The 24,268-nt window shown below is 42.8% G+C and overlaps 1 protein-coding gene across 1 annotated transcript in view; it reads left to right on the top strand.

Moving 5' to 3' along the window:
• TTN (titin) overlaps nt 1-19,784 on the top strand; it is a 282,592-nt gene extending 262,808 nt beyond the window's left edge. The window contains exons 315-335 of the mRNA XM_055088819.1: nt 71-367; nt 497-802; nt 1,690-1,995; nt 2,081-2,362; nt 2,542-3,135; nt 3,257-3,544; nt 3,648-3,947; nt 4,428-4,730; nt 5,288-5,590; nt 5,692-6,276; nt 6,405-6,710; nt 6,826-7,125; nt 7,759-8,334; nt 8,449-8,754; nt 9,118-9,711; nt 9,834-15,532; nt 15,661-15,817; nt 16,543-17,234; nt 17,331-17,484; nt 18,020-18,322; nt 18,460-19,784. Coding sequence (XP_054944794.1) covers nt 71-367; nt 497-802; nt 1,690-1,995; nt 2,081-2,362; nt 2,542-3,135; nt 3,257-3,544; nt 3,648-3,947; nt 4,428-4,730; nt 5,288-5,590; nt 5,692-6,276; nt 6,405-6,710; nt 6,826-7,125; nt 7,759-8,334; nt 8,449-8,754; nt 9,118-9,711; nt 9,834-15,532; nt 15,661-15,817; nt 16,543-17,234; nt 17,331-17,484; nt 18,020-18,322; nt 18,460-18,758 — 12,950 coding nt within the window. The 3' untranslated portion in view covers nt 18,759-19,784. The remainder of the gene's footprint in view (nt 1-70; nt 368-496; nt 803-1,689; nt 1,996-2,080; nt 2,363-2,541; nt 3,136-3,256; nt 3,545-3,647; nt 3,948-4,427; nt 4,731-5,287; nt 5,591-5,691; nt 6,277-6,404; nt 6,711-6,825; nt 7,126-7,758; nt 8,335-8,448; nt 8,755-9,117; nt 9,712-9,833; nt 15,533-15,660; nt 15,818-16,542; nt 17,235-17,330; nt 17,485-18,019; nt 18,323-18,459) is intronic.
• Nucleotides 19,785-24,268: the final 4,484 nt, after the last annotated feature.

Here is a 24,268-nt window from a genome sequence, read left to right as displayed (position 1 = left end):
TTTCGTAGCTTTCTCAATCGTGGGCAGAAAGAAACACCTTCCTCATTGCTCGTCCTTACACCTGTTTCAGATTCCCCGGGCCCATGTGGAAAGCTCACCGTCAGCAGAGTAACAGAGGAGAAGTGCACTTTAGCCTGGAGCCTTCCTCAGGAAGATGGAGGTGCAGAAATAACTCACTACATCGTGGAAAGACGTGAGACTAGCAGACTCAACTGGGTGATTGTGGAAGGCGAATGCCCAACCCTATCCTATGTGGTTACCAGACTCATCAAGAACAACGAATACATATTCCGAGTGCGGGCAGTAAACAAGTATGGCCCTGGTGTGCCTGTTGAATCAGAGCCCATTGTCGCCAGAAACTCCTTCAGTGAGTATTAACACTCAAACAGTTCAGCAGTTGAAATGTAATGGGATCAGGGAGAAGGGAGGACAGTCATAGCAATAGTGATTTTGTGTGATTCTGATCATCCTTTTATTTTCATAAAAATATAAACAGCTATTCCATCACAACCTGGCATACCTGAAGAAGTTGGGGCTGGCAAAGAGCATATCATCATTCAGTGGACAAAACCTGAATCTGACGGTGGCAACGAGATCAGCAACTATCTAGTAGACAAACGTGAGAAGAAGAGCTTGCGCTGGACACGTGTGAACAAAGACCATGTGGTGTATGATACCAGGCTGAAGGTGACTGGCCTGATGGAAGGTTGTGATTACCAGTTCCGGGTGACCGCAGTAAATGCTGCTGGTAACAGCGAACCCAGCGAAGCTTCCAACTTTATCTCTTGCAGAGAACCATCATGTGAGTTCCAAGAATCATACATAACCCTAATGCCCATCAAAACCACTTTACAAATAATTTTCCAACATGCCATTTCCAATAACTTGCAGAATTTGTGAATGTTCTAGAAAGGCATATGCTTATTAGAAGGATCTTAAATATAGCCTAAGACAGAAAACATTTCAATGACTACTTCTGTCAATAAGTTAGCAGTTACATTGCTAAAAACTGTTGCAGTATTTTCCAATCTGTGAAAAAAATAAACTACTCTACTACCAATATGAAAGGGATGTATTTTGCAAATCTTCCTAAGAATGGAGAGAATTTTGTTGTAATGATAATAACTACTGAAAAGAAAAAAAGACAACATCTCTTTTAAGAGGCTTAGCAGAGCATAAAGCTTCTTGTATTTTACTAAGTACCTAACAAAATAATTGTCACAAGAGCTTCAGAAATAAGTGGCAAATCCTTGTACAAAGTTTAAGCCCAAGAACTAAAAGGAATAAATCACTTGGATTGAATCGAGGAAGTAGAAGAAACTTATTCCTGTACTTATTAGCAATGTAGAGGTGACAAGTGATATTAACCCTGTTGAAAGCTGAGCAACTAAAGAAAAGTCCCTGAGAATGGGTACTGTTAGCAATGAGCTTAGCAGGACACAGCATAGCTAGCCAAAGTGGCCAGAAAGAAACATCTACCTTTCTAGAGAAGTTTAACTCTTAATAATAATAGTAATAATAGAGCATACAGTGCTATCCTGCAATATCAGAAGAGCCTAGTTACAAAGAGTATCTTGGTGAGTGTGGACAAAGAACAATAATGCCTCAGTGAGTCTTGAAAACCAAAAATACATATCTCAATCTTCCTTATTTGTGTAATACCTGCATCCTTATTTTAAAATTTCATAGATACCCCTGGACCACCTTCTGCTCCGAGAGTTGTAGATACCACCAAACACAGCATTAGTTTAGCCTGGACCAAGCCCATGTATGACGGTGGCACTGACATCATAGGATATGTTCTTGAAATGCAAGAGAAGGACACTGATCAGTGGTACCGAGTGCATACCAACACCACAATAAGAAATAATGAATTCACTGTGACAGACCTTAAAATGGGCCAGAAATACTCCTTCAGAGTTGCTGCTGTGAACGTGAAGGGCATGAGTGAATACAGCGAGTCAACTGCTGAAATTGAGCCCATGGAAAGACTAGGTATTTATAATATAAGGTTTTAGGTGAATTATTTTCTCATCACACCTGTTCATGAATTAATTAAGTTTTGACACTTACTTTCCAGAAATACCGGATCTTGAGCTTGCAGATGATTTAAAGAAGATTGTGACCATCAGAGCTGGGTCCTCGTTGCGGCTGATGGTGTCTGTATCTGGAAGACCACCACCCGTCACCACATGGAGCAAGAAGGGCATTGACCTTGCAAGCCGGGCGATCATTGACAACACTGAGAGTTACTCTTTACTTATTGTAGACAAAGTTAACCGGTATGATGCTGGAAAATACACCATTGAAGCTGAAAACCAATCTGGCAAGAAATCAGCAACTGTCCTTGTTAAAGTATATGGTAAGTATTTGTCTTAAAATCAACTATGCTGTGAGTAGATTCTTTAAAAAGATACACCTTGACCTCTGATTATCACCTCTCTAAAAGGAACTATGTTGAGTACATTTTCCTGCCCCCCAAAAAATCTATCAACCAATCAGGCAAACAGGAAGTATGGATCTTTCATTCTCTTGTTTTAGATACTCCTGGTCCCTGTCCTTCAGTGAAAGTTAAGGAAGTATCAAGAGATTCTGTGACCATTACTTGGGAAGTTCCCACAATTGATGGTGGAGCTCCTGTCAACAATTACATTATTGAGAAGCGTGAAGCTGCCATGAGAGCATTCAAAACAGTAACTACCAAATGCAGCAAGACGCTCTACAGAATTTCTGGACTTATAGAAGGAACCATGTACTATTTCAGAGTGCTGCCAGAAAATATTTATGGCATTGGAGAACCTTGTGAAACATCTGATGCAGTTCTGGTCTCAGAAGTACCTTTGGTGCCTGTGAAGCTAGAAGTTGTCGATGTCACCAAATCGACTGTTACCCTTGCCTGGGAAAAACCACTCTACGATGGTGGTAGCCGGCTCACTGGCTATGTTCTTGAGGCCTGCAAAGCTGGCACCGAGAGATGGATGAAGGTTGTCACCTTAAAACCCACAGTCCTAGAACACACTGTTATTTCCTTAAATGAAGGTGAACAGTACTTATTTAGAGTAAGGGCACAAAATGAGAAAGGTGTGTCAGAACCAAGAGAGATCATCACAGCCGTGACTGTACAAGACCTCAGAGGTATGTACCAAATCACCAAAATAACAATAATAGTAAAGGAAAATGAAGGAAACATTCAGAATTCATGACACTTTGTCATTAGAAATAATACTTATGAATAAATGCCTACTTTTTCTCATAGTGTTGCCAGCAATCGATCTTTCTACAATGCCTCAAAAGACCATCCACGTCCCAGCCGGCAGACCAGTAGAGCTGGTGATACCAATTGCTGGTCGCCCACCTCCTGCTGCTTCCTGGTTCTTTGCTGGCTCTAAACTAAGAGAATCAGAGCGTGTCACAGTTGAAACTCATACTAAGGTAGCTAAATTAACCATTCGTGAAACCACTATCAGAGATACTGGAGACTATATACTTGAACTGAAGAATGCAACCGGAACTACTTCAGAGACCATTAAAGTTATCATTCTCGGTAAGGATGAGAGACCAAGACACAAGCAAGCTGTTGTTCTTTAGTCACCCAATTTTGATTTGAAGTGAAAATTAATCTCCGGGATTTCTTTTTTTTTTCATAGACAAGCCTGGTCCACCAACTGGGCCTATCAAGATTGAAGAAATTGATGCTACTTCAGTGACCATTTCCTGGGGACCGCCTGAACTGGATGGTGGTGCTCCACTGAGTGGCTATGTGGTAGAACAACGTGATGCCCACCGTCCAGGGTGGCTGCCAGTGTCTGAATCAGTGACTAGAACAACATTTAAGTTTACCAGACTCACTGAAGGAAACGAGTATGTGTTCCGTATCGCTGCGACAAACCGCTTCGGGATCGGCTCGTACTTGCAATCTGAGGCCATAGAATGTCGCAGCCGCATCAGTAAGTCCTGGACTCCCCCCACCCCACCCCACTCTCCCCACCTCTGATTCTAAATATTAACAAGAAGGAATTTGTTCTTGATATACCCTTATGCAAGTAAAACTAGGTCACATAGTTAATCCCAGGTCTTTCCAAGGTTTCTAAACCTCCTTTTCTTGGAAGTTTTCAACACGGTTGGGGTTTTTTTTAATGGAAGAAAGAGAGGAGGGAGTTAGGGCAGCACGGATGGAAGGAAAGGGGGGAGGAGGACTGGCTGTTACAGTGAGAAACAGTACAGAATACATGCTTAATAAGTGTTTATAAACTTGAAGACAATGAGGAACAGCAAGAAAAGTACAAAAATGAAAACACGAGAAAAACAGTTGCAAGAGTCTTATATGTACCGTTTTAAGATGGTATATACAAGACACACTTATACAAATGTATGGGTCTTCAATTTATTCATGGTGCCATGTTGTGTTTACCTCTGTCTTGCTGCAGATATTCCTGGACCTCCAGAAACATTACAGATATTTGATGTCTCACGTGAGGGCATGACACTTACTTGGTACCCACCAGAAGATGACGGTGGCTCCCAAGTGACTGGATATATTGTGGAGCGCAAAGAAGTGAGAGCAGATCGATGGGTCCGTGTAAATAAAGTACCAGTGACAATGACACGGTACCGTTCCACTGGCCTTATTGAAGGCTTAGAATATGAACACCGTGTCACAGCCATTAACGTGAGAGGAACTGGAAAACCAAGCCGTCCTTCCAAACCCACCATTGCCATGGATCCAATTGGTAAATACCTTTTGTATAAGTTTATTTAGGTATAATTTAATGTGGTAACAGTCACCCTTCTGAAATATAGAATTCTATAAGTTTTGTATAACCACCACCACAATCAAAATATAGAATATTTCCAACAGCTCAAAAAGTTCAGTTGTGTCCTCTGTCATCAATCCTCTCCCCACTCCAACCCCAGGCAACTTTGGGCAAATAACTTTTTCTTCTCTTGAGTCTATTTCTCCCTCTTTAAAATGGAACTCACAATACACACCCTATATCACAGTTAAAATTTTAAAGCAAGTTACTATTTCTGGAAGCACTTTAAAAACTGATGGTAAATGTAAGATAGTATTAGCGATTATAAACAAAGCACAAATAAGACAAAGGAAAAACCAAGAGCTTTAAGTAATGTTAACCGATTAAAATGAATTAAATATTTACAAAATGAAAAATATTCTAATGTTATAGCCCATGTCTCCACAACTCACTGAAATTGTTAGGTGGCGCATTTGATTTTCAAATTTGCAGAAACTTTAACAAGTATGTTGTTGTCTTATTCTTATTCCCAGCTCCTCCAGGAAAGCCACAAAACCCAAGAGTTACTGATACAACAAGGACATCAGTCTCCCTGGCCTGGAGTGTTCCAGAAGATGAAGGAGGATCTAAAGTCACAGGCTACTTGATTGAAATGCAAAAAGTTGATCAATATGAATGGACCAAATGCAACACCACCCCAACCAAGATTCGGGAGTATACTCTCACACACCTACCTCAGGGCGCTGAATACAGATTCCGTGTCCTAGCTTGTAATGCTGGTGGACCTGGGGAGCCTGCTGAGGTACCAGGAACAGTCAAAGTCACGGAAATGCTTGGTAAGACATATGATCATTTACTTTCTGCTGTAATTGCCTTAAGACTTATTTCCTACACCCGCCTCCCAAAATGCTAATTGTAACCCTACCTTTCTTCCCAGAATATCCTGACTATGAACTTGATGAAAGATACCAGGAAGGTATCTTTGTAAGACAAGGTGGGGTCATCAGACTTACCATACCAATCAAAGGAAAACCATTCCCAATATGTAAATGGACCAAGGAAGGCCAAGATATTAGTAAGCGTGCCATGATTGCAACCTCGGAAACTCACACTGAGCTTGTAATCAAAGAAGCAGACAGGGATGATTCTGGCACTTACGACCTGGTTCTGGAAAACAAATGTGGCAAGAAGGCTGTCTACATCAAGGTCAGGGTGATAGGAAGTCCCAACACTCCAGAAGGGCCACTTGAATATGACGACATACAAGCTCGCTCTGTAAGGGTCAGTTGGAGACCCCCTGCCGATGATGGTGGTGCTGACATCTTAGGCTACATCCTCGAGAGACGAGAAGTGCCTAAAGCCGCCTGGTACACCATCGACTCCAGAGTCCGAGGTACATCTCTGGTCGTAAAAGGCCTCAAAGAAAATGTGGAGTACCATTTCCGTGTTTCAGCAGAAAACCAGTTTGGAATAAGCAAACCCTTGAAATCTGAGGAACCAGTCATACCAAAAACACCACTGAGTAAGTGCTCTTCCAACCATAACACTGTAAAAATCCTCTCAGTGCTCTTTTGTTTCGAAAGGAAAGCCACCAGATTACAAGAGTTGGGACTGCACTCTAACACATGTGTTTTCCACTTACATTCCTAGACCCTCCCGAGCCTCCAAGCAATCCCCCAGAAGTACTAGATGTGACCAAGAGTTCTGTCAGCCTGTCCTGGTCCCGGCCCAGAGACGATGGTGGTTCTCGGGTCACAGGCTACTACATTGAACGCAAGGAGACATCAACTGACAAGTGGGTCAGACACAACAAGACTCAGATCACCACCACAATGTACACCATCACCGGGCTTGTTCCCGACGCGGAATATCAGTTCCGCATCATCGCGCAGAATGACATCGGCCTAAGCGAGACCAGCCCTGCTTCTGAACCAGTTGTTTGCAAAGATCCATTTGGTAAGGAAAGAGTTTCCAAAGGGGTTAGAATCAGAGAGGCAAACCATCTTTGCTCTTTTTCTTTTATTTCAGCAGGAAAGCTGATTTCCTTTTCAACTGTTTTCAAATATTTCAGATAAGCCAAGCCAACCTGGAGAACTCGAGATTCTTTCAATATCCAAAGACAGCGTCACTCTACAGTGGGAGAAACCTGAATGCGATGGTGGCAAAGAAATCCTTGGATACTGGGTTGAATATAGACAATCTGGAGACAGTGCCTGGAAGAAGAGCAATAAGGACCGCATCAAGGACAGGCAATTCACAATAGGGGGTTTGCTGGAAGCTACAGAGTATGAATTCAGGGTTTTCGCTGAGAATGAGACAGGGCTGAGCAGACCTCGAAGAACCGCTATGTCTGTAAGGACGAAACTAACGTGTAAGTAGCCGTTAGTTCTCTGTTTATGGTTTACAAACAGAGCAACATGTTAAGGCTAATTCTTCCTCTGGACTAAGTAGATCTCCAGAAAGCTTTACTGGAGAGCAAGTGTTTGGAAAGAAATCACTCACTGTGACATATGCACACACAGGGAATAGTTGATGCATTCTAGAGGAAGTCATTCCAAGCACATAACCTCAGCAGTGAACTGTTAGGTGCAGTGAACTGATTCCTAAAGCAATTTCTCCCTTGAATACAATGGGTTTTTTTAATAATACTTCTAGTAAAACTTGAAGGGTCAACAAATGTACCCCATTTCAGTGAACCTAAGTAACGGCAAATCTACAGATTTATAGAGAACTAATATTTCCCCAAAACCCTATACACTGTTAATGCCTCCCAATCATAAAGAGTCAGGCTACATAATAATATGATGATGTGCTCATTGAATCTCTACTTTCCAGATGATCCTCCAGTCACTGTGAAGCCTTTTTAAGAATTAGACTCATGTAAATAATGGTGTCTAATAAAGTATTAGCCAATAGGATGAATTCATTCCTGATATACAAGGACAGAGGATTATAGATTCAGTAGTAACAATAATGCATTAATGTTATCTTTCATACCCTTCAGCTGGAGAGGCCCCAGGAGTACGCAAAGAAATGAAGGATGTCACCACCAAACTGGGTGAAGCTGCTCAACTGTCATGCCAGATTGTTGGAAGGCCTCTACCAGACATTAAATGGTACCGATTTGGTAAGGAGCTGATACAAAGCCGCAAGTACAAAATGTCTTCAGATGGACGCACACATACTCTAACAGTAATGACCGAGGAACAAGAAGATGAAGGCATTTATACCTGCGTAGCTACCAATGAAGTTGGAGAAGTAGAATCCAGTAGCAAGCTTCTCCTGCAAGCAATGCCACAATTCCATCCCGGTTACCCACTGAAAGAGAAGTATTACGGTGCTGTGGGGTCAACGCTTCGACTTCACGTTACATACATTGGCCGTCCAGTACCTGCCATCGCTTGGTTCCATGGCCAGAAACTTTTGCAAAACTCAGAAAACATTGCTATTGAAAATACTGAGCAGTATACTCATCTCGTCATGAAGAATATCCAACGTAAGACTCACGCTGGGAAATACAAAGTTCAGCTCAGCAATGTTCTTGGAACGGTGGATACCATCCTTGATGTGGAAATACAAGGTATTTTATTTTCATTTTCAGTGGGTTTTTTTTTTGTTTGTTTTTAAAGAAAAAAGAAAAATATCTTGGGAGACACACTACAGAAACCACTCCAATTGTATTTTCTCCCAACAGATAAACCAGACAAACCTACAGGACCAATTGTGATTGAAGCTCTATTGAAGAACTCTGTGGTGATCAGCTGGAAACCACCTGCAGATGACGGAGGCTCCTGGATCACCAATTATGTGGTAGAGAAATGTGAGGCCAAGGAAGGGGCTGAATGGCAATTGGTGTCTTCAGCCATCTCAGTGACAACCTGTAGAATTGTGAACCTAACAGAAAATGCTGGGTATTACTTCCGGGTTTCGGCTCAGAACACGTTTGGCATCAGTGACCCTCTAGAAGTCTCCTCAGTTGTGATCATTAAGAGTCCATTTGGTGAGTACAACCTCTACAGTCTTCCTATGGCAAAATTCCACCTGTATGTAAAACTTTTTTTTTAACAGAAATAACTTTTGAAAGGAGATAGCAAAGATTCAGCTAAAGTACAAGTGCCTTTTATCTCACTTAAATTGAATTTTTGCTTATCTAAAAGGGCACATGTATACCCTATCCCCTTTTTCTCTAAAAAGGAACTTTGTGTTTTGGTAAGTTTCTCAGCATAAAGTAACCAATTTCATTTTTCTGGATTAGTTATTCTTAATCGAACTTTGGGTTCATAACATTTTTTAAAAAATAAGCTCTTCATAAAGCTGTTTGTTTCACCCCATGAGTCAAATGTTTTTTGTTTGTTTTAAACAGAAAAGCCAGGTACTCCTGGCAAACCAACTATTGCTGCTGTCACAAAAGATTCTTGTGTTGTGGCCTGGAAGCCACCTGCCAGTGATGGAGGTGCAAAGATTAGAAATTACTACCTTGAGAAGCGTGAGAAGAAGCAGAACAAGTGGATTGCTGTGACAACAGATGAAATTCGAGAAACCGTCTTTTCAGTGCAAAACCTTATTGAAGGTCTTGAATATGAGTTCCGTGTGAAATGTGAAAACCTAGGTGGGGAAAGCGAATGGAGTGAAATATCAGAACCTATCACTCCCAAATCTGATGTCCCAATTCAGGCACCACACTTTAAAGAGGAACTGAGAAATCTAAATGTCAGATATCACAGCAATGCTACTTTGGTCTGCAAAGTGACTGGTCATCCAAAACCAATTGTGAAATGGTACAGACAAGGCAAAGAAATCATCGCAGATGGATTAAAGTACAGGATTCAAGAGTTTAAGGGTGGCTACCACCAGCTCATCATTGCAAGCGTCACAGATGATGATGCCACAGTTTACCAAGTCAGAGCTACCAACCAAGGAGGGTCTGTGTCTGGCACTGCCTCTTTGGAAGTAGAAGGTAAAAACAAATCAGCAAACATCATTTTGGTGCTAGATTACATATTATTAATTGGGGGGGGTGCTCTTAAATAGTGTTGGGTATTGCTAAATTATATTCTTCCTTCTTTTATTCTGATACAGTTCCAGCCAAGATACACTTGCCTAAAAATCTTGAAGGCATGGGAGCAGTCCATGCTCTCCGAGGTGAGGTAATCAGCATCAAGATCCCATTCAGTGGCAAACCAGACCCAGTGATCACCTGGCAGAAAGGACAAGATCTCATCGACAACAATGGCCACTACCAAGTTATTGTCACAAGATCTTTCACATCACTTGTTTTCCCCAATGGAGTGGAGAGAAAAGATGCTGGTTTCTATGTGGTCTGTGCTAAAAACAGGTTTGGAATTGATCAGAAGACAGTTGAACTGGACGTGGCCGATGTTCCCGACCCACCCAGAGGAGTCAAAGTTAGTGACGTCTCACGAGATTCTGTCAACTTAACATGGACTGAGCCAGCTTCTGATGGTGGCAGCAAAATCACCAACTACATTGTTGAAAAATGTGCGACCACTGCAGAAAGATGGATCCGCGTAGGACAGGCCCGAGAAACACACTATACCGTGATCAACTTATTTGGAAAAACAAGTTACCAGTTCCGTATAATAGCGGAAAATAAATTTGGCCTGAGCAAGCCTTCTGAGCCTTCAGAACCAACCATAACCAAAGAAGATAAGACCAGAGCTATGAACTATGATGAAGAGGTTGATGAAACCAGGGAAGTTTCTATGACCAAAGCATCTCACTCTTCAACCAAGGAACTCTATGAGAAATATATGATTGCTGAAGATCTTGGGCGTGGTCAGTTTGGAATTGTCCACCGTTGTGTTGAAACATCCTCAAAGAAGACATACATGGCCAAATTTGTTAAAGTCAAAGGGACTGATCAGGTTTTGGTAAAGAAAGAAATTTCCATTCTAAACATCGCTAGGCACCGAAATATCTTATACCTCCATGAATCATTTGAAAGCATGGAAGAATTAGTTATGATCTTTGAGTTCATATCAGGACTTGACATATTTGAACGCATTAACACAAGTGCTTTTGAACTTAATGAGAGAGAAATTGTAAGCTATGTTCGCCAGGTCTGCGAAGCACTTGAGTTCTTACACAGTCATAATATTGGACACTTTGACATTAGACCAGAAAATATCATTTACCAAACAAGAAGGAGCTCCACCATTAAAATCATAGAATTCGGTCAGGCCCGTCAGCTGAAGCCAGGGGACAACTTTAGGCTTCTGTTCACTGCCCCTGAATACTATGCACCTGAAGTCCACCAGCATGATGTTGTCAGCACAGCCACAGACATGTGGTCACTCGGAACACTGGTGTATGTGCTGTTGAGTGGTATCAATCCATTCCTGGCCGAAACTAACCAACAGGTAATTGAGAACATCATGAATGCTGAATATACGTTTGATGAAGAAGCATTCCAAGAGATCAGCCTTGAAGCCATGGACTTTGTTGACCGGCTGTTAGTGAAAGAGAGAAAATCTCGCATGACAGCATCTGAGGCTCTCCAGCACCCGTGGCTGAAGCAGAAGATAGAAAGAGTCAGTACTAAAGTGATCAGGACATTGAAACACCGACGTTACTACCACGCCCTGATCAAGAAAGACCTCAACTTGGTTGTGTCTGCAGCCAGGATCTCCTGTGGTGGTGCAATTCGATCTCAGAAGGGAGTGAGCGTTGCTAAAGTTAAAGTGGCATCCATTGAAATCGGCCCAGTTTCTGGGCAGATAATGCATGCAGTCGTTGATGAAGGAGGATATGTCAAATACGTATGCAAAATTGAAAATTACGATCAGTCTACCCAAGTGACTTGGTACTTTGGTGTCAGACAGCTGGAGAACAGTGAGAAATATGAAATCACCTATGACGATGGAGTGGCCACCATGTATGTCAAAGACATTACCAAATTCGATGACGGTACCTACAGATGCAAAGTAGTCAATGACTACGGGGAAGACAGTTCTTACGCAGAGCTGTTTGTTAAAGGTGTGAGAGAAATTTACGACTATTACTGCCGTAGAACCATAAAGAAAATTAAGCGCAGAACAGACACCATGAGACTCCTGGAAAGGCCACCAGAATTCACACTGCCTCTCTATAACAAGACAGTTTATGTGGGTGAAAATGTCCGGTTTGGAGTAACTATAACTGTCCACCCAGAGCCTCGAGTAACATGGTATAAATCAGGTCAGAAAATCAAACCAGGTGATGATGATAGGAAGTACACATTTGAGTCCGACAAGGGTCTTTACCAATTAACAATCAACAGTGTAACTACGGATGATGCTGCCGAATACACTGTTGTCGCAAGAAACAAATACGGTGAAGACAGCTGCAAAGCAAAGCTGACTGTGACCCCACACCCACCTCCAACAGGTACGACCCTAAGACCCATGTTCAAACGGCTACTGGCAAACGCAGAATGCCAAGAAGGCCAAAGTGTCTGCTTTGAGATCAGAGTGTCTGGCATCCCCCCGCCAACATTAAAATGGGAGAAAGACGGTCAGCCACTGTCCCTCGGGCCTAACATTGAAATTATCCACGAAGGCTTGGATTATTATGCTCTTCATATCAGGGATACTTTGCCTGAAGACACGGGTTACTATAGAGTCACAGCCACAAACACTGCTGGATCCACCAGCTGCCAGGCCCACCTACAAGTGGAACGCCTGAGGTATGTCAAACAGGAGTTCAAGACTAAGGAGGAGCGTGAACGACACGTACAGAGGCAAATTGACAAGACACTAAGAATGGCTGAAATTCTTTCCGGAACTGAGACTGTGCCACTGACACAGGTCGCCCAGGAGGCACTGAGAGAAGCTGCCATCCTTTACAAACCAGCCGTCAGCACCAAGACTGTAAAAGGGGAATACCGACTTGAGACGGAAGAAAAGAAGGAGGAGAGAAAACTCCGCATGCCTTACGAAGTACCAGAGCCACGCAAGTACAAACCGGACGCCATAGAAGAAGATCAGCGCATTAAGCAGTTCGTGCCCATGTCTGACATGAAATGGTACAAAAAGATACGCGATCAATTTGAAATGCCTGGGAAGATGGACAGAGTTGTACAGAAAAGACCCAAGCGCATCCGCCTTTCAAGATGGGAACAGTTCTACGTGATGCCTCTTCCACGCATCACTGATCAATACAGACCCAAGTGGAGGATTCCCAAACTGTCCCAAGACGACCTTGAAATGGTGAGACCAGCCCGCCAGCATACACCTTCTCCTGATTATTACTTTTATTACAGACCCAGGAGACGTTCTCTCGGTGACATCTCGGATGAAGAATTACTCCTGCCCATTGACGACTACCTGGCAATGAAGAGAACAGAGGAAGAGAGGCTGCGTCTTGAAGAAGAGCTGGAACTGGGTTTTTCAGCCTCACCCCCAAGCCGGAGCCCTCCACGTTTTGAGCTTTCGAGTCTGCGTTACCCTTCCCCACAAGCTCACGTCAAGGTGGAGGAAGCAAGAAAAGACTTCAGATACTCAACGTATCACATCCCAACGAAGGCGGAGACCAGCATGAGTTACGCAGAGCTGCGGGAGCGGCACGCCCGCGCCTCGCACAGGCAGCCCAGGCAGCGGCAGAGGATCATGGCCGAGAGAGAGGACCAAGAGCTGCTGCGTCCAGTCACCACCACCCAGCGCCTCTCGGAATACAAAAGCGAGCTGGACCACATGGCGAAGGAAGAAAAATCTAGAAAGAAATCAAGACGCCAGAGAGAAGTGACTGAAATAACGGAAATTGAGGAAGAATATGAGATCTCCAAACACTCTCAGAGAGACACTTCCTCCTCGGTGTCCAGGCTGCTGAGACGCCGGCGCTCCCTGTCTCCGACCTACATCGAGTTGATGAGGCCGGTGTCCGAGCTGATCCGACCACGGCCACAGCCAGCTGAGGAATATGAATATGAAGATGACGTAGAAAGAAGGTCTCCTACCCCAGAGAGGACTCGCCCACGTTCCCCCAGCCCTGTGTCTAGTGAGCGTTCACTGTCAAGATTTGAGAGGTCAGCAAGATTTGATATCTTTTCCAGGTACGAGTCCATGAAAGCTGCTTTAAAAACTCAGAAGACATCAGAAAGGAAGTATGAGGTTTTGAGTCAGCAGCCTTTTACGCTGGACCACATGCCTCGAATCACACTGAGGATGCGCTCCCACAGGGTACCGTGCGGCCAAAATACACGTTTTATCTTAAATGTTCAGTCTAAGCCAACTGCCGAAGTCAAATGGTACCACAACGGTGTAGAACTCCAAGAGAGCAGCAAGATTCATTACACCAACACCAGTGGGGTCCTGACCCTGGAAATTCTGGACTGTCATATTGATGACGGCGGAACATACCGTGCCGTGTGCACCAACTACAAAGGTGAGGCTTCTGACTATGCAACCTTGGATGTCACGGGAGGGGATTACACCACCTATGCTTCCCAGCGCAGAGACGAAGAGGTCCCCCGATCTGTTTTCCCTGAGCTGACGAGAACAGAGGCATATGCGGTTTCATCATTTAAGAAAACATCTGAGATGGAAGCTTCCTCTTCCGTCAGGGAAATGAAATCACAGATGACAGAGACAAGGGAAAGTCTCTCATCATATGAACACTATGCATCTGCAGAAATGAAAAGTGCTGCAGTCGAAGAAAAGTCGCTGGAAGAAAAATCCACACACAGGAAAATCAAGACGACTTTGGCAGCAAGAATTCTCACGAAGCCAAGGTCCATAACGGTGTATGAAGGCGACTCTGCAAGGTTTTCTTGCGATACAGATGGTGAGCCGGTACCAACTGTGACATGGCTGCGTAGGGGACAAGTCATAAGCACTTCCGCCCGCCACCAAGTGACCACCACAAAGTACAAATCAACCTTTGAGATCTCTTCAGTCCAGGCTTCAGATGAGGGCAACTACAGCGTGGTGGTAGAGAACAGCGAAGGGAAGCAAGAGGCACAGTTTACTCTGACCATTCAAAAGGCCAGGGTTACTGAAAAGGCTCTGACATCACCACCGAAAGTCAAATCCCCAGAGCCTCGGGTAAAATCCCCAGAAGGAGTCAAGTCTCCAAAACAAGTGAAATCCCCAGAACCGGTGACTTCTCACCCAAAAGCTGTATCACCCACAGAGACAAAACCTACACCAACAGAAAAGGCTCAGCAGCTGCCAGTCACTGCCCCACCCACGATAATTCAGTCCTTGAAAGCAGAAGCTTCTAAAGATATAGCAAAGCTGACCTGTGTGGTCGAAAGTACTGTATTGTGTGCAAAAGAGGTTGCCTGGTATAAAGATGGTAAGAAACTGAAGGAAAATGGGCATTTCCAGTTTCATTATTCGGCAGATGGTACATATGAGCTCAAAATCCATAACCTCACTGAATCTGATTGTGGAGAATATGTTTGTGAGATTTCTGGTGAAGGTGGAACTTCCAAAACTAACTTCCAATTTGTGGGACAAGCCTTTAAGAATATCCATGAGGAAGTTTCAAGCATATCAGAAACCAAGAAAGCAGCTCAGAAAACTGCTGAGCCAGCAGAAACCAAGAAAGCAGCTCCAAAAACTGCTGAGCCAACAGAAACCAAGAAAGCAGCTCCAAAAACTGCTGAGCCAACAGAAACCAAGAAAACTGAACCAAAAGCTCCTGAACCAGTTTCCACAAAACCAGTAATTGTTACTGGGCTGCAGGATACAACTATTTCTTCAGACAGTGTCACTAAATTTGCAGTTAAAGCTACTGGAGAACCCCAGCCGACTGTCATCTGGACAAAGGATGGAAAGGTAACCAGTTCTTAAATGATCCTTAATCTTATCTTCTAAAAAAACTAACCTCTTCCCTCTTCCCCATCTCCCAAAGAAAGTTTAAAATTCAATCACTTTTTAAAACTCAAATCACGTGCATTCTACAGGCTATAACACAAGGAGGTAAATATAAACTCTCTGAAGAAAAAGGAGGATTCTTCCTAGAAATTCATAAGACTGATACTTCTGACGGTGGACTTTATACTTGTACAATAACAAATTCAGCTGGATCTGTGTCCTCTAGCTGCAAATTAACAATAAAAGGTAGGTTGGCTTTTATTCTTGCCAATAATTTTCAGAAAACAATATGAAGGAAACATTTCTAAACACTATTCCTTACACACACAGTATTAAAACTGTTTTACCAAGTTACAGAATACCATTTGTACACAAATGTACAAATACACATATTTGAAGTTAGCATATACTTTTATATTTATTAAGTGTCTAATTGTATGTTGTGTTATATAAGATTCCATAGAGATTATACAAGATTCCTGCTCCCAGGAACATTTAAGAATAAAGTCAGGTGATTATACAAAATGGCACTTCTTCCCTAAAACTTCACTCTTGCTAATTTTCCAAAGCAGTGGAAAGTTAATGAAAGAACTGTATCAGTTTTCCCAATTAAAATTAGTTTGCTTTCATCTCAGTCTTCTAAAACATAATTCAATTGTTTTAATTACTCAAAATCTCCTAAATCCACCCATCTCCTAAATCCTTCAACTATTCTTTTCAAAACTTTTTTCCCCTTACGTCATAAAAATCATTCTTCTGTTTAGTTTAGATTAAATAATCATTACACTGATCTCCAAAGTCATGCGTGACAACTTTCCAAGATTGGGACTGAGAGAGAGTTAGGTATTACCTACACTGCATGTGTTAAGTCAATATTTTTTCTTTGTATATTACTCACTTACAGAATCCACAAGAGAAGAGGGTGGGGCCTCTTTCCATTTCAGTTTTCCTTATAGAGCTTTCTTTTTCAGCTGTAAAAGACACTGAGATACAGAAAGTATCTACACAAAAGACTTCCAAAAGTACATCCCAGAAGAAGGAAGCTGTCCAAGAGGAAATTTCCAAAAAAGCCCTAATTTCTGAAGAAATCAAGATGTCAGAGGTGAAATCTCCTGAGAAGTTGGCCCTCAAGGAGGAAGCTTCAACAGTTCTGATTTCCGAAAAAGTCAAGAAATCAGAAGCGACCTCCCTGGAAAAATCCATTGTCCATGAGGAAATCACTAAAACATCACAGGCATCAGAAGAAATCAGAACTCATGCCGAGATCAAAGCATATTCTACTCAGATGAGTATACCTGATGGTCAGAAAGTGACTTTAAAAGCCAACATTGCTGGTGCCACTGATGTGAAATGGGTATTGAATGGGGTAGAGCTCAGTAACTCCGAGGAGTACAGATATGGCGTCTCAGGCAGCGACCAGACGCTGACCATCAAGCAGGCTGGTCACAAAGATGAAGGGATCCTCACCTGCATTGGCAAAACCAGCCAAGGAATCATCAAGTGTCAGTATGATCTGACCCTGAGCAAAGAACTCTCAGATGCTCCAGCCTTCATCTCCCAGCCCAGATCTCAAAATGTTAACGAAGGACAAAATGTTCTCTTTTCTTGTGAAATCAGTGGTGAGCCATCGCCTGAAATCGAATGGTTTAAAAACAACCTGCCAGTAAGTTGAGTTATGAATATATTACTGAAGAAAACTTTAAATACTCCATCTACTCCTGAAGAGCTCAAAGAAACCCTTTTTTTCTCTTCTTTTTAGATTTCTGTTTCTTCAAATATCAGTGTAAGTCGCTCCAGAAATGTATATTCTCTTGAAATCCGAAATGCCTCAGTAAGTGACAGTGGGAAATACACAATTAAGGCCAAAAATTTCCATGGCCAATGTTCAGCTACTGCTTCCTTAACCGTCCTTCGTAAGTATACCTTTACCATTTTCCTTACTTGCTTAAGGCCGTTATCTGAGTTTGTTTGTTTGTTTTTTGCTTTTGTCTTCTGAGCCCAGCAAACTCTCTGGAGCCTCATTAAGTTCCATGTGTAAGAGACACAGGCCTCCTGTGTGAATTCATTCTTAACGGTCAACGTTTCTTTACAGCGAGACAGAAACATGGATAAGTTAACTTTCAAAGCAAAGCTACCAACTGTCCTATTACATGTATTTTTAGAATGCACAATATAAAAATTATTTTCTGTATGACTAATCATTTTTCTCCTAGTGATTCTAGCACCTGCATGTAATGTAATGATAGAAATATAAGGATTCGTTTCTGGGAGACACTGAGCTAGCTCTTGACAACTGTATGTATGAATTTGCTTATGCTTCCACAGCAAATTGTTTGGGTTGTGTTTCTGTGTATGTGTCTAAGTGTTCCATTTCTGTAAGTCAGTGTCAGATGTCACCAATTAACCAGATGCCATTGGTGTTCACTGTGTATCTGCTATGCTCCACAGCTCTAGTTGAAGAACCTCCCAGAGAGGTAGTATTGAGGACAAGTGGTGACACGAGCTTGCAAGGAAGCTTCTCATCTCAGTCAGTCCAAATGTCTGCCTCTAAGCAGGAGGCCTCCTTCAGCAGTTTCAGCAGCAGCAGTGCTAGCAGCATGACCGAAATGAAATTTGCAAGCATGTCTGCCCAAAGCATGTCCTCCATGCAACAGTCCTTTGTAGAAATGAGTTCCAGCAGTTTTATGGGAAAATCTAGTATGACACAACTGGAAAGCTCAACTAGTAGGATGCTTAAAGCAGGCCTAAGAGGTGAGCAATCAAATTACTGGTAGAGGTAGACAAGCCTAGTAGCATGGTAGAGTCCTTAGTACATACAATTCAGTAGAAAGCAAATTGTTATATTTTCAGTGATCCTAAAACTTTGTTGTTGTTGTTGTTCCATAAAGGAATTCCACCTAAAATTGAAGCTCTTCCCTCTGACATCAGCATTGATGAGGGCAAAGTTTTAACAGTAGCCTGCGCTTTTACGGGTGAGCCTACCCCGGAAATAACATGGTGCCATGGTGGAAGAAAAATTCAAAATCAAGAACAGCAAGGGAGATTCCATACTGAAAACACAGATGACCTGACAACTCTGATCATCATGGACGTACAGAAACAAGATGGTGGACTTTATACCCTGAGCTTAGAGAATGAATTTGGATCTGACTCTGCTACTGTGAATATAAATATTCGATCCATTTAAGAGGGCCTGTGCTCTCATATTCAGACATTCTTAACCTTTCCTGAACGATTCACATAGACTAATCTTTCTGATCTGTAAATACTTTTTAAAAAAATGTAGTTTTGTATCAACCTCAATGAGTCGAAATTCAAAAATATGCATTTCAATCTTTTCTTAATTGTTGACCTAAGAAGATTATACATTTTCTAGTGACATGTACATACTGTATATAGCCGAATTAACGGTTATAAAGTTTTGTACCATTTATTTTATGACATTTTACAATGTAACTGTTGAAACTAACTGTTGGTAGGAGAAAGTTTCTTATGGAACGAATACCCTGCTCAACACTTAATCAATCTTTGTGCCTCAACATAATGTTGATGTCTAAGTATGCCTCAATGGGTCGAGAAATTCCCCATTGAAGATGTCCTATCCATCGACATGATGCTGTGCACGTCACCTGATATGTGCACCAATACTTACTGAATCAGAAATGTAAGGCATTGGTGATGTTTGCATTTACCCTCCTGTAAGCAACACTTTAACGTCTTACATTTTCTCTGATGATGTCACACTCAAAATGATCATGACTTAAATATTACCAGAGCAAAGTGCAACGGCCAACACTTTGTTCGCTCATTTCACACTGTCTCTGACCATAGAGAGTGTCTGGGTAGCTTGGAAAAGCAACATCACCTGGCCATCCCCTCATTTAACCAAGCTGTTCATGCGTTCCTATGCCAGAGCAGTGCCAACTCTTGGAGGTCCCGGGGTGCAGCCAACGCCTTTGTGTGGTAGCTCTAAATTTAAATTACACCAGAGAAACTGGGGCAACTAAGCAATGAGCCACAGCAAAAAATAAAGAACAACAACAACAAAATAAAGCTGTCGTTAAATTAAAAACAACAAAATATTACTAACTGCCCAAAATATCAATTTGATGTAGTTCTTTTCATGCAGGTTTAAATTCAATTGTTAGTTATAATTGTTGGACCTCCTTGAGATAGTAACAACAAAATAAAGCAAGCTATCTGCACCTCAAAATTTGTGATTGGTTGTTTTCTGTAAAATTCTGGGGTTGGGGAGGTATGTGCCTTTGCAAATCACAGAAATGATCATAGATAAGAAAAAGCAACTCAAGTTCTTCACAGCAAATATTTAAATTACCATGTTGAATGCATTCCACAATTTTTTTAAAGCATAGATATGATTCTCATGGATAAAGTTACCCCCAAAAGTTAACAAAAATCCCCCAAAATAATAGATCAAATCTTCTAAACTTATTATCAAGAAAAATATTTTTATGGGAGCTGATTCGTTAAATCCAAAGATATTGAACATCTACAATTCACAATATTTTGTGCCAGACAGCAATGCAAAGATGAGCAAGATGAAATAGACCCTGTCCCTCAAAGAGCATAGAAAAGAATATGACAATTTCAGGGAAAATGATCAATTGTGCAACTGAATCCGTTACTGACTATTGCAGCTCCAAATTGAGACAGAACAAATCAAAGTCCTAAAAGCTAAAGAACTCGTTTTAAATGGCATAGTCCTACTATGCTTTTCAAAACAACTTCATAATAAATCTCTAGCACCAGAAAAATCCGTATTTATTCACCTCAATTAGATAATCCTAACTGTAAACCTATAAAGTTGATTCTTTGCCTAAATTACCCCCTAAATGTAAGTACAAGCAGCCAAAGCTGAAGCAAATGCACTGTCAATTCTTACTCCCCGAAGGAAGACCTTGGGTCTTCGTTAATTTATTCAGCAAGTATTCTGTCTTAAGGCAGATTCCCTAAAAGCAGAGCCTAAGACTAGACTCTAGTATAAGTAATTTTTTGAGGGACTGCTCTCAGGAAAAAGGAAGTGAGGGAAGCAGAATAGAGGAAGAAAGCTAAGCAAGAATGTGGTCTCCGCGGGAGCTTCAGCCTTATCCCACACGGAGCATAAATTGTACCAGAGTTGGTTCCACCTGGGAGCAAGGGCGCTGACCTTCTGTACCTGCTTATCTGCCAGTTAGTGCCTACAGGCTGGGAGCTTGTGGGAGCGGAGGTGGGAAGAAGGAAATAACCTCCGGGGTGAGAGGCACCCCTTGGCCAGAGCAATCTCTGCAGACTAGGGCAGCAAAACAGCCAATTCACAAGAAACTGGGCCGCGTACACATCACCTGGATCTGGGAGGTACGGACAGCACCCGCTACACCATCTAACAACTTGAAATGCCAGTTCTTACCTTAAAACGAGAGAGGCAGGGATTCCTGAGGATGACTCCCAAGCCCTGACAGGCTCGTGTTCTAAGGAGTCCTATCCGTGGCTGAGGCACAGTCCGTGCTGCTGAGAATTCTGAAGCTGAAGGAACTGTAGTTGCAGCTCCCAAATCCAGATATCCATTTGGGGCCTGGGAGAAAGGGGAGGGGCTAAGACCTATCCCGGGAAGGAAATCCACGCCAAGCCGAGAGGCCTGACTTCTTTTCAACCAGTAGCAGAAGCCCACGCCTCTGAGAGCGGCAGGGTGTGGCCAAGGGGTCGCACGTGAGAGGACTGCATAGGGAGGATCCTGGGAAGTCCCTCAGAGGCCCTCCGGCTGGAACTACAAGCACCCCTTCCTGGGTTTACCAGCCAGCCTCCCTCTGAGAGCGCCTCCAATAACGGCGCTCCCCAGCGTAGGGTGGATGGGGATTCCTGTCAATCCCACCCCACCTCCAACAGCCCCAGGAGTGCCTTCCCAGCAGCTTTGCATTTCGGTTCAGACCACCTTGTCTCTCCCCCCTGTTGGCAGGGGGCGCCAGAGAGCAGCAAGCGGACGCCTTCTTCCTGGTTCAACCCTCCAATCCACAAAACCTGTGAGTAATCTTCACTCTCTTCCTGCCCCTCTTTCTGCTGAATCCTTCCTGTCTATTTTATAAAGCCCCCACTTGGCTACACTCATAAGCGGCATAGTGTAGGAATTACATATACGCACTCAAAACCCAGAGTACCAACCCAAATCCAGGATCTGCTATTTGCTAACTTGTGTCACCTGGAGTAATTACTAACCTTCTCTATCCCTTGATGTTCTCACCCATAAGATGGGAATAACAACAGCATCAACCTCACAGGTTTTGTGAGGATTAAACAAATTACTACATGTGAAACTCTTAGAGCAGTGCTGCCACAGCACCCAATAAACACCAGCAATCAGTATTATATTAGAGACCACCATGCAAAACATCGAAATTAGGGACCAGAAAAACATTTTAGAGGGGGTGTAACACAGACCTCACTTGTAATCACTAGATGTATTATTTTGCTAGGGCTGCTAGAACAAAGTACCACAACCCTGGGGGGCAGCAGGGAGGAGGCTAGGAGTCCTAAACGAAAGTGTCAACAGGACTGGTTCCTTCTGAGAGTTGTTAAGGAAGGATCTGTTCCAGGCATCTCTGCTTGACTCGTAGATGGCCACCTGTTCACATAGCATTCTCCCTGCATGCATGTGTGGGTCCAAATATCCCCTGTTTAGAAGGACATCAGCATATTGGATTAGGTTTCACACTAATTTTACCTTATTTTAACTTTATTATCTGTGTAAAGACTATCTCCAAATAAGGTCACATCCTGAGGTACCGGGGTTTAGGAAGCCAACATATCTGTGGGGAGGGGTACACAGTTCAACCCATAACACTAGACATGATGGGTATGAGACAGCACATCTTTAAAAGAAGTGTTTTGGTAGAGTTTCTCAAAAGATGAATTTATTATCTCTAACCAGTAGTAGCCAATTACATAGATGAACCATCTAGAGGTAGGGAGGTAGGTAAATCAGAAACAGCCAGTAAAATAACAGGTTAAATTGACAGTCTCCATGGTGAGACATTATTTTTCAAGAATAATGTTTTATGATTGTGCTCCAGGAAAAGAAAGTAATTTGTATTTGTTTATTCAGCCCCAAATGTAATTTTAAGAAATTCGGGCAGAGAAAACCCAGTTTCCTTGTAACAGGAGAAAATAGTGTCTGCTAGGTAAATAGAAGGACTTTTGCAAGAGAGATTGGCTGGCCTTTCCTGGTGGCGCAGTGGTTGAGAATCCACCTGCCAATGCGGGGGACACAGGTTCAAGCCCTAGTCCACGAAGATCCCACATGCTGCAGAGCAACTAAGCCCTTGCACCACAACTACCGAGCCTGCACTCCAGAGCCCACGAGCCACAACTACTGAAGCCCGCGTGCCCAGAGCCCGTGCTCCACAACAAGAGAAGCCACCACAATGAAAAGCCCGCGCACTGCAACGAGGAGTAGCCCCTGCTCACCGCAACTAGAGAAAGCCCGCACGCAGCAACGAAGACCCAACTCAGCCAAAAATAAATAAATTTATTTTAAAAAAAGAAAATAGATTGGCCCATCGATTTTTTGTGTGTGTGTGTGGCTGTGAACTAAGGAGATAAGGAGGAGCTTTCAGGCAGAGGATCCTTGCACCTGCAGAGGTCTGGGGCAAGGAGAGCACGATACATTCAAAAAAGTAGAAAAAGTTAATAAGGGGGTGCAAGAACCTCTGAAGGGCTGGAGGTGAGAAGCAGGGCAACGTTGCAAAAGGCCTCTTATACCATATTATGGACTTTGGGCTTTTCTCTAAGAGGTAAGGGGAACCATGAAAGAGATTTAAGCAAACTAGTTGCTTGATCAAATTTTACTTTTACAAAGTCTTTAGCTATTCTGAGAAAACTATGACATGTATTTGCCATTCTATGCCCAAGAGCTTATTTCCTCCCAGGGGACTCCACTCATAGGAAGACCTTCACCTATCACCAAATTTCTAACCCATAATATCCCTGTAATTACCATTCCTAGGCTTTATAGCCATCCGAGGAAAGGTCTTTCCTAAGACTGTCTGAGGACTTAGGGAAACATGTAATAAAGCCAGACTGGTAGACTCTCCAGGTAAAGGAAAAGGTGTGGGAGAGGGGGTGACTTGTGGAGACAGGAAGGCAACTTACTGCCGCAATTCTTCTCGGTGACAATGACCACTGCTGTGGAACTGCAACAGAGGTAGAAGAATCTGGCCCAACAAGCCAAGTTCTGAGGATGCGATGTCAGGAATGTGGCTCCTGGGGACGACTCCCACTTACTCCTGCTCCATTTTAAGAAAAGGTGGGAAGCAGGTAAGAGGAGTGGGCAGGTATGCCAACGCTTTCCAATCTGTCAGGAAATCACTGCAAAAGATAGCATGTCCTAAAAGTGAGGATTCCAAACCTGAAATTCATGCTTATCCTAGAATCTTTAGGGGTCCCTGAGCTCCCTGAGATTATGCATATATTTTTTTCTCTTTTTTTTTAAAGGGACATTGTTCCTAGTTTTCATTTCATTTTTAAAGATGCCAATGATTCAAAAAGTTTAAGAAATACTGCCCTACACATTTCAGAGAGGGAACCAGCAGATAGATGCCCAAGCCATCTCAGAAGTATCTACACACAGCTCCCTTAAAAAGAGGATAAGCCCCGCTTTGGAAAACACTTCCATGGCTCTGGTGCTTGGGATTCCTCTCCTTCTGC

This window comes from Physeter macrocephalus, chromosome 2 (assembly GCF_002837175.3).
Source record: "Physeter macrocephalus isolate SW-GA chromosome 2, ASM283717v5, whole genome shotgun sequence".
NCBI classification, from domain to species: Eukaryota; Metazoa; Chordata; class Mammalia; order Artiodactyla; family Physeteridae; genus Physeter; species Physeter macrocephalus.
The sequence above is the reverse complement of the archived record's forward strand: the minus strand, read 5'-3'. Positions and strand labels throughout refer to the sequence as shown.